At 46.6% G+C, this 10,951-nt stretch overlaps 1 protein-coding gene across 1 annotated transcript in view; it reads left to right on the top strand.

The window, feature by feature from the left end:
- The window catches only part of LOC8040488 (protein sidekick-2), a 44,513-nt gene extending 33,562 nt beyond the window's left edge, over nucleotides 1-10,951 (top strand). The window contains exons 13-16 of the mRNA XM_029969912.4: nucleotides 863-1,804; nucleotides 2,379-3,314; nucleotides 6,662-7,594; nucleotides 10,572-10,951. Coding sequence (XP_029825772.3) covers nucleotides 863-1,804; nucleotides 2,379-3,314; nucleotides 6,662-7,594; nucleotides 10,572-10,909 — 3,149 coding nt within the window. The 3' untranslated portion in view covers nucleotides 10,910-10,951. The remainder of the gene's footprint in view (nucleotides 1-862; nucleotides 1,805-2,378; nucleotides 3,315-6,661; nucleotides 7,595-10,571) is intronic.

Below are 10,951 nucleotides of genomic sequence, written 5' to 3' on the forward strand. Positions count from 1 at the left end.
CCGCCTCACTCTACTAAAGCACGCTTTTTCACACCCTTTGCACACTCTTCAAGGTTTATAGTGTGTTCCCTGCAAACGTACCTTATATTACGACTAAAATTGATGTATCGCTTTAATAAGGGTGCTGAAAGGGTATAGCTATGCGTGTAAGTCCCTGGAACAGGTCTTTTACACCCTTAAGGGTGTTTTTTTGTGTGTGAACCATCTTGTTTAAGTTGGCAAAGTGGGCAGCCTCAACCGCCCTTCTAGGTTCTGGAATATTATATTCAATACCGAAATATTGACAAGAATTAGATTAAACTGAAGTGGACAGAGTAAATTGGAGAAAAGAAAAATTATATGTGCCTCTTTCTGCAGTAGCCCATGATGCGTGATATTACAGTCCGATAGTAAATGTGGGGACTTTACTTTCTTTGAGAGTAGTCTAATACTAGCAGGCTCGAGGGGATTGAGATGTTTAAAATGTCTGATAGTCAAACTTCCACCCTAAACAGAATCTGAATCAAAAATATTAATCTGATAGAAATGTTTTCTATTCCTGTAAGCATAATCAACCAGGAGGCCTAAGGTTTATAGTGGCTACAATAAGTGTATAGCATAATCGCAAGTAGCATAGATCAAGCAGTTTAAGGGACGTGGTATAAGCGCTCAAAAAGAATGATGGTTCAATCCAATGCCTGACTGTACTTCTTCTTATATTAATTTTATTTTACTTAACATATATGAAAGCTCGTACGCATATACACTTCTGGGATATAATGAACGCACACAAAAATATTGATAACTAATATTTGCAAATTGTGACAAACAACGTCTCACGTGTTTCCTGATTTGTTTTTTCACATTTTTCTTACCCGTACAGATCCTAGAGAGCCAAGGAACGTTCGCGTTCACGTGATCAACAGCACGTCAATGACCGTTACCTGGGATACACCGGGTCCCTCAGACGACCCAAAGGAAGGCTACCAGATCACTTGGTGGCACGCCGGCACCACTTCGGGCGACACTACCCAAAGCCCCAACGGCACGACGCTGGTTGCCGCAGACTCCGGTGTCTTTATAATAACTGACTTGGAGCCGTACGAACACTACGTCGTCCAGGTGGCCAGAGGAAATGGAGACCAAAGCAGCGCCTGGGAGGAGAGAGGAGTCCGCGTCGCTGGCCTCACAGACCCCGAGCCAAGTCCTCAACCCTCGGGGCTCACCTTCCAGGCCATTAGCGCAAGCTCCAAAACTTCTACAGTAGCCGTTACCTGGAACCCCGCGCACCAGACCTCCGGTCCCCCAATCCAAGGATATGTGGTCACCATCTGCCCTGTTCAAGACGACAGCGAACGTTCACCCGAATCTGGCTGTAGCTCGAGAAATACATCTGCTGCTGAACTGACCGCGGTATTCGAAGACCTCAAGAAGTTCACCGATTACGACGTGGAAATCTGGGCCTACGTTGAACATGATGGCCGCATCATCAAGGGCGATGTGGCCACAAAAACGCTCAGCACGGATCCACCGGACATTCCAGCCGTGGACAACTTGAATCTGTCACTGTCGAACCAGAGTGTAGCCCACGTGACCTGGAGTAGGCCTGCCGGTCTTGAGGAGTACAGGGTCGTGTACAACGTGAAAGTTTTCTTGAAGACCAGCGGTGAAGAAGTCTTCGAGATAACAGTGAACGAGACCCAAGTGGCTTTGTCCAACCTGACCTTTTGGACGGATTTCACCGTACGAGTTGTAGTTTGTATTGTGCGAATTGGACGGCGAAGCTGTGGAGGCTCGGACAGCTTTAACTTCCAGACTCAGGGTGGTGAGTTTTAGAATTTAACAATTATTATAGAGGCTGTGCACGGATCACAAAATTGCAACAACAAAAAATCAAGTTTGTTTTGTAGTTGTGTCACAGTACTAAATAAACGTCGAGATAAATAAAACGAGGGTGAAAGGCACAAGTAAAAAATAAGGGGCTGTAAGGCATCATGTTTAAACTGACAAGGTGAACATCCTGAACCGACCTTATAATTTAAAGGATGTTATTTTTAATAGAAAAGTATTAAGGAAAAAATTGAAGTGAAGGACAGATTTTTTTTAAATGTCTATTTCATGTCAATATATTTGGAGCCCCAAAGTTTATTTGATACCGAAGCAAATTATGAAAAAACTTGCTTGCTCAGACATTTTTCTCCAGGTACCAGTACTGCATGATGTTATATTCTAATAAAATCTAGAAGCTTCAGTTTAAGTAGATGTAGTTTAACATTGGCATGGACAAGGGGATTGACACCTTGAAGTTGGGTGTTCCTGTTAGCACGAAGTATGGATGATCAAGAATATTCATACAGCAGCGTTTTTTAAGTTAAAATTCTCTGGTTTTTATCCGACAGATCCACGAGAACCAAGCAACATTCGAGTCACTGTGATCAATAGCACATCGCTCAGTGTCAGCTGGGACAAACCGAGCCTGTCTGATGAATCCATGGAAGGATATCAAGTTACGTGGTGGAAAGCAAGTGACCACTCCAACATCACAGATCAGGACAACAAGACAACTTTCGTTTCAGCAGACGCCAACACGTTCATAATCACAGATCTGGAGCCGTACCAGAGGTACATCGTCCAAGTAGCGAGAGCTCACAGCTCTGCAAGTGAGACCGGAGTGACCACGGCAGGTCACTCGGAAGGTACGACGGACCCATCACCTAATCCACCACCAGGAGCACTTTCTCTCCATTCAACCGGTACCTTGTTCGGTTCATCGAACGTCACGGTCACGTGGGTACCGCCTCCGGACACTCACGGTCCCCCTGTCCAAGGCTACGTCGTCGTCATATGCCGCACTGACGAGGAAGTACCAAACCAGGAGACATCCAACTGCAAATCTACAAATACGACAGCCACATCGTTGACGTTGCAAGGTCTAAGCACATTCGCCGATTACAATGTGGAAATTCGAGCTTACGTCGTGCATAACGGCCGAATCATCGAGGGTACACCAAATAGAGCCAAGGTCAGCACCGACCCGGACTTCGTACCCACCATCACCAACGTTACGCTTGACACTTCCAATGGAACTTTCGTGCACGCCACCTGGCAGAAGCCGGCTGGACTTGAAGGCTTCCAAGTTGTGTTCAACGTGACTGTCTACGAGACGACCGACGGAGGGATCGTACTGCTCCAAGACGTGAACAAGAGCGAGACGTACCTGACTGGCTTGAAACAGGGAGGCAATTATACCGTGGCCGTGTCTACGTGCCTTGTGCGACCAACCAGAAGGCGGTGTGGGGAGGCCAGCTCGACCGTCTTCCAGACAACACGAGCAGGTGAGGTTGTCAATAGTAGGTGATACAACCATCGAATGTTGTGTAAGAATTATTTGGGACATCATAATCAAATAAAAAGCGCGCAAAAAACAAGAACGAAAAAGAGAGGGCCCGTACGACGGACTAGCGCTTACTCGCAACTGAAGTTTTCTTAAAACTTGGGAAAACACGAAGATAGTTCGTTTCGCCGGCTGCATATGCGTCATTCAATTATCCCCCCCCCCTCCCCCTCCTAACCCAACTACTGGTGCGAGTAGGCGCTTGTCTGTGGTGCGTGTCCTCTCCTTTCCGTCCTTGCTTTTTCTGCGCTTTCTATATTATCATAAATTGCTACCAACTAGCCCAACTTTCAACCCTGCTGTATTTGGGAGACATTACATACCGTTGGAGGGACACTCGCATCGCCCATCTAACACTCTGAGGAGCTCCTGCATGTTTACTGCCCGGCAATACACCTGAATGCATGAATTTAGCCAACGCGAAGGTCTGACATAGCAACCCAGGAGAATGAGTAAAAAAGAACGGACGACACAAAACTCCAATAGGCATGCATTCTTAGTAGCAAAGGGTGTCCATATATCTTGCCACGGGAACCTAATGTTTACCGCAGCATGGTACCACTTCCGGATTTGGTGGTTGAACTGACGAACCGTAGACTACTGATTGGTGCCTAAAATGTATTGCAAGATAATCTGGATGTAGGAGCTTCAGGGAGTGTAGTGTATAATTTCATTAAGCTTTCTGATCACTGTTCGTCGCCAATCTCCTTCCTATGTTTTGTACTTATATATTGAAGTTTAATAACGACGAATTTAGCAGAAATTTGAGTACGTCTAGTTCGATATAAATGCAATTTTAGTGCCTCACTCTAGAACGAATGTCCATACGTCTATTTTTTTTTTATGCTCAGAAAGCCAGTTTGACGGAAAAAAAATAAAGGAAAGCGCCTCTAGCTAAAACTGTTGTCTGCGGTGGGACACCGAGCCTAAAATGAGTGTCTCAAGCATTGCGCAATATATGTTCACTTATACGTAGCAAACTAATTTTCTTTAAAAATACGTTTCCAACCTCATACTTTTCAAGCTTCCTCCTTAGATCACATGTGATCGTCTCTCCGGTTGATTGAATTCTTTAGATTCTATACCGCAGACTTACTGTCATTTCATTTCAACTATTTCAAACTCTACTCCGGCACATATTGTTTTTGTATTGGAATAAAATAACGGCAAAAGAGTTGCCCTTGCACCGAAGCCTTTAACCTTGACCATTACGACAATATCTGCTTGGCAATCTGCAAAGATCAGCGATGCGGCTCTGCGTAAGCGCAACACACCAGTACACCTCTGATATTTCATTGGAGATGGACATTCGATTTGTTCTCTATATATAACCGGTCGCTCTTGATACGTTATTTTTGGGGTTCTTTAAAGCGTGACGCCCTTATAAACTCCGAAGGATTTCCCCCAGCCGTGCCCCACGTTGGACAGCCCGACGTCAAGAAGCTTGATTCGCGGCATTATTTTTTCTCGCCTTCCCGACGACAGGGTCTTCGAAGAAGCCGACGGAACTCGAAGTGAAGGCAGTCAACAGCTCGGCTTTGGCAGTCACGTGGCGGCGACCGAAGCGTGACACGCAATCATCACCAGACGGCTATCGAATAACCTGGCGGAAAGCAGACGCACCCGCGAGTGCAGAAGCGGAAGTGACGTATGCCAGCGGAGATGCCGAAGGCTTGGTCATTTCGAGTCTGGAACCCTACCAGAAATATTTCGTCAATGTGTCCGGAATTAGTACCAGAAGCAGCCAGTCAGCCGATACCTTTTCAGCCAGAGGTCAAGGAGAGACGCATCCAGAACCATGCTCTCAACCTAAAGACCTCCTTGTCGAGAGGGTCTCTGGAAACGAATCTTCATCTAAGATCATCGTTGAGTGGAGTCCACCGGATGGCAAGGTCGACCCCCCAATCGATGGCTACCTCGTCGTGATCTGTCCTCTGGTAGTCGACAAAAGTCTCGGAGGGAAATCAAGTTGTCGGACAGCGAAGACCTCCCCAAATGAGACCAAGTCTGTTTTTGTAGAGGAGCCGGGATTCTCTGATTACGTTGTGGAAGTCAGGGCTTTCGTGGAGCACGACTGCGATACCATCGAGGGTGATGTCGCCATGAGTTTTCTTAAAGTCGATGCGCCATCCCTTCGACGCGTTGACGGCTTAACGGTTGTTCTCTTGACATGGGACACTGTGAATGTCTTCTGGAGTCAGGCGACTGGTCCTGCGGATCACACAGTCACTTACAAGGTGGTTCTTTTCCTGACTGAGCACGTCGGAGCATACTTAGAGCGTAAGGTCAATGGGACACACACGGCTATACACGGGTTGCATCCTGCTACTAATTACACCATTCTAGTAACTGCCTGTTCCTTAAACGAGGGCGAAGGCGAGTGTGGGAAGAATGCTTCTGCTGTCTTCCGGACTCTCCCAAAAGGTTCGTTTACGGCCAATTCGATTGTTCGTGGTTGTACCAATTGTCTAGGAGTACGTGATAGCATATGCGAGCGATAGCAGGTTTTAGGTATTGTCCTTCCCGATGAAATTTCCGATGCGGAGGATATAGAATATTCAAAGATAACGCAATACATATGCGTGTTTATACTTTTGTTTATTTGACTGATCGTATCAAAAACACGTCAACAATTGGCACGTAATTTCTGTCTTGCCGAATAATCAAATCTTGCAAGTTGCATCCATACATGTCATGAAGATATGTGTTGCAGACATACCGAACATTTGACCTCTCCGCTCGCGCCAAGCGATGTCAAACAACTTCCTTGCAAAAAAAAAAAAATGTTTAGGATCTGTTTATTTTTTGGGGAGTTAGCATGTTTTTTTAGAATTTGTAGTTAATTCCTAGTACATTATGAAAGTCGGCCAAAAATAATTTTAGTCTTAACCTACAAAATGCGCAGCACCTGTTTCCTCTATGTGCGTTATCGTTTTGTACTGTACATATTTACTGGGCGACACTGTGGATGCAACATGGGGTTTTTCGTACCTTTTTATTATTTAGATAATTAACAACACCGATTGTTACCAGCCTAGTTTGTGCCCAGGATGAGCATATACCACTATGCTAATAGTTTTGATAACTGTCGTTTATGTCTGATGGAAAAGCAAGACCATAACGACTGATTGTTCTTTCTAACTGTGTCGCGCTCTGTATCTTTGCATGTAGATGCCGCTATGGCAAAGGGAGTGTAAGCTGTACCACGCGTGGTGACGTGCAGAAAAATATTTTTATAGAAAAAAACATTGTCTTTCCTTTGTCTCTTTTTGTCTCTTCCTATCACAGGTGCCACTCTCACCAGTTTCGAGGCTAAAGCTCTCAACAGCACGGCATTGCTGGTGAACTGGCAACCAGCGGGTGATCAGGATGCACCGTCGGGAGGCTACCGAATCACCTGGTGGAACTCGAAGAACGACACCGAGCAAAGAACTTTTGTCGGAACAGTCACCGTACCCGGCGACGCCACAAACTTCACGATAACAGGCCTGACACCTTTCGAGACTTACTCCATAGAAATCGCCAATATCAACGGACAAGGTTCCGATGCGTGGGAGACCATAGCTGGAAAGGCAGAGGCTATGACAGATCCAGCACCATACCCTAAACCATGGCGTGTCACCGTGAAGCCTACGAGATTAAATACGACTACGTCGAGGGCCGTTATAAGCTGGAACCCTCCGAATGGTACGTTCGATCCGCCGATGCAGGGTTTTATCCTCCGTGTCTGCCGCTTCGCGAACAAAACGGACATCGACGAGTCCAGCTGCACGACTTCGACGACCTCTTCGAACGATACTACGATAACCATCGAAGCACTGGATAACTTTGGAGAGTACCTCGTGGAGATACGAGCTTACGTCGAGCACGACGATCGAATCGTTCGAGGCAGACGAGGACTTGCACTTTTCAGTACCGAAGCCCCTCCAATAGGAACTGTCGAGAGCCTCGGCTTCAGGGATCTCGCGGCGACTTCTGTGTACGTCTCCTGGAAGGAGCCGGCCGATCTCGAACGGTTTGACGTCTCTTACAACGTCACCCTCTACGCGCCCGCCTTCATGGAGGAGGAGAGGAGGCGGTGGGCGAACGGAACTGGAATTGTCCTGTCGAGTCTCGAGCCCTGGACCAACTACACCGTCGGGGTGTCCGCCTGTCTGGTTGGAACAACGAGGACCCAGTGTGGAAACTCCAGCCACGTCGAGTTTTCAACTCCGCCCTCTGGTAAGTTCAATGCTCGCGTCTAATTTCGGAGAATATCGTGAAGCGCACACGTATTTTCCTTATTATTTTCTGTATATTTGGCGTTTATTTAATTGACCTTTCGTAAACGATTGTTTCTTTCTTCACCGGAATACCCAAACACAAAAATGTGTCCCTGTCGCGTCACGCAAACGGACAGAACGGAGCATCGACACCACAGTCACGGAAAACTTAAGCAGATAAGGGCGTAGTTTACTGTGTCCACGCCTCATGCTTCATGATGTCTTAGTTGGTGTTGTTATCGGCTAATGACGCATACTCAGGGAATGCGGAACGATCATAAGATGCTTAGAACTCCCCAAATTTCTTGAATTGTCAGTGGCTGCATTATAAACCCCCGCGACGCACTCGAAACGCTAACCATTTGTCATTTTGTTAATCAGTTCAACCAATGGAAAGGGAGATAGAGATCGCTACTCAAAGGCCATGCAACCTACAGTGGCAAAACAGGTGCCGATCCCTTTCGCGAGTGACACTAAAGGGCAGTAGAAGCATATGGACATAGCCATGTCACCCTCATCACTGGCTCAAGTCAGTAATGGAGGACCGACGGTTCGTTTTCCAAGTGCGTCGAGATGCGGTAAAAACGCAAGGTAACTTCTGAGAATGTGCGGCGTGGGACCCATGATATTAACGTAACAGGCTTCAGGTCCACCAGCTTACGAACACTCGAATTAGCGCACCAAGTCAACCCTTACGAAGACGGTCACTGCGAATTCTTTTGTTTCTTCGACGCGCGGTTCGGTACTTCAGGGACTTTAACAAAACCGACTAAATCATAGCAGTGCGAGGGGTTCATTTTTGGACGTCCACCGAGTAATTCTTGGGTTTTTCTATGGCACAGATTATGCAGACCCAGAACATCAGGGTTCGCCATCGTCGCAAGCAAAAATCTATAAGACCTTCATCGCACGTTTATTGTAATCAAACGGCACGCTAAAGAGACCAGTGTTTGCACACTCTAAGACATAAATGTAGTTCCCTGTGACCCCTTCGACGCGGCAATCGTCGCTGGTCCGTGATTCGTTCTCAGTTGATTTTTCTCAGAGCCAAAGAGCAGAAAGCATGTCTATCCACATAATTTTCCCAACAGTTTCCTACCAAATATAATCACACAATGAAAAGACCCAGGGTCGGCTTGGAAACGAAATGAATCCAGATCTAACTGAAGCATCTTGTTTTCAAATAACACGGCTAGTGGATTAATGCGCACTAAAAATACGCCCGCACGTCAGCGTTCCCGCAGGGCACTCGGACGGCTATAATCCAACACCACCTGGAATAATCTAAGCCCGCGCATGACGTCGTCGCAGTGAGGTCGAGCGCCAGCACAGATTGGTCCCGAGTGCTGCGTCAGAGTTCGGCTGTGCCCCTTGTCCAATCAACGCGTCGGAGGACGCTCGGCGTCGGGTTCGGGACCAGTTGGCGAGTTGGAGCCTTCCGAGTGTGATGACGTCACGTGGATCTATATAGAGGAGTTATATAGAGGCTGTTCGCTGGCTTTATTGATTCTAGGCGGCGTTAGGTGATCACTGCAGATTTACAGAGGAGGGTTAGGCAACTGCCATGATCGAAAAAAAAACAAAAAAACGTTGAGTCTTTGAAAGATGTACACTGCGAAACAAAAATGAGCGTGACGTGTGCACGCGAAACTTTTTACGCAGTGCCACAGCGTAGACTTAATTTTGCTGCAGACACGTTTTTGGTTTCGCCGGCGCCATTCACCGAGTTTCGCTCCGTAGATACCAGGACGTGTATTTATTATTTCATAGCGTACTCGGCGCAGTGTGTGGAAAACTGCGTCTAAAATGTACTTTAGGTAAAGTTCATAGTAAATGAGCGGTTATGTTCTTCGAGTAAAGTAATAAGTACACTGGGCGCAATGTACTTGAAGTAAAGCGCCTTAAATAGAATGTACTTTCTAAGTAAAGTACAGGTACTTTTTAACGCGATCTTTCCGTTATGTCCTCTCAATCCTCTATACATTGTTTTTTTTAAACTTATATGCATTGCCCCAGGGGTAATGGCGGTGCATCAGTTATTTTGTGAAATGGCGGCGAATTTCGGATAAAGTCAAGTGGCCACATAGTAGTTGTTTTACTATCGCTTACGAAATATTTAACACAGTCAACTTATATAAGGCACTTATATGTCTCGGTATCACAGCCGCCATTACCTAATTCAGAAGAAATGACTGGAAGTCGATAGCGCGTTTTCACATGACTATACGCATTTTTTTTGTTTTTTTGCTAAACGTTGGTAATTTCTTATACTCGCCTCAGAAGTTGCGTATAGATAGTACTGGGAAAGCAAAGAACGCGAGCGCGGGATTCTAGGAAGTGCTTAATTTCATAGACCAAATGAGGGGAATGTGCTTTGAGGTCGGGAGTTGTACTTTCCTGTGAAAGTACAGAAAAAAATACTTTGAAAATAAAGTACAAGTACATGCTCAGGGAATGTACTTCAAGTAAAGTACAAATTTGCTAAACCTACTTGAACTAGTACTTTAAGTACAATGTACTTAAAGCACTTCGCAACACTGACTCGACCGTTAGCTTCGCCTTTTTCCCCTCTGTGATTCTGGAACTTCTTTTGCTTAAACTAAATCGGCCTAGCAATAGAACGGGGTTTCACGACGTTTCCCAGAAAGAAGGAACTTGAAAGCGTCTATAATCACTTTCGAGATGAGAACGACAGAATACGCCCCTTTCGGACGCTCTTGTTGCCTTCCGTCGTGCTTTGAATGGGCATGCACGCTCGAGGCCCACGAACCGCTGGACTGTTATCGAAGGCAGAAAACTCGCGCTGAATGTGGGACAACGGAATCACCTCCCTGCCGTTCTGGTCCATGCCAGTGACTGTAGACCATTCGAACAAACACGTGTGCTGTGCTTTTAGTAAACGGCCTTCATTTATTTTTATTTATTTTAATTTGCAGCGCCAGGCATACCACGGAACCTAGAAGTCACAACGACCGAGAACAGACGGACATTGATCTGGCAGGCACCGCTGCACTCCAACGGCCCCTTGTCGGGCTACGAGGTGTCCGTCCGATGTTCGTTGGGCAACACCAACGTCAACAGCTCGACGTACAACATCGACTCGACCGTCCGTTCTTTTGCCCTGAGCGACGCTGAGCCGAGAGCGTCGTGCCAGGTGACTGTGCGTGCGTACAACATCTACAGGGACGAGGATGACTGGCTGTACGGACCGGCCGCCCGCCTCAAGTACACCCAGCCGGTGCCGGAAGGAATCGTCACTCCTCAGCCTAATTAGATATGACCTTGGAAATCGCTGCAATAGCCCGCACCGCTCAAC

The sequence above is a fragment of the Ixodes scapularis genome, unplaced genomic scaffold (assembly GCF_016920785.2).
Source record: "Ixodes scapularis isolate PalLabHiFi unplaced genomic scaffold, ASM1692078v2 PGA_scaffold4__175_contigs__length_147842914, whole genome shotgun sequence".
Taxonomy (NCBI): domain Eukaryota; kingdom Metazoa; phylum Arthropoda; class Arachnida; order Ixodida; family Ixodidae; genus Ixodes; species Ixodes scapularis.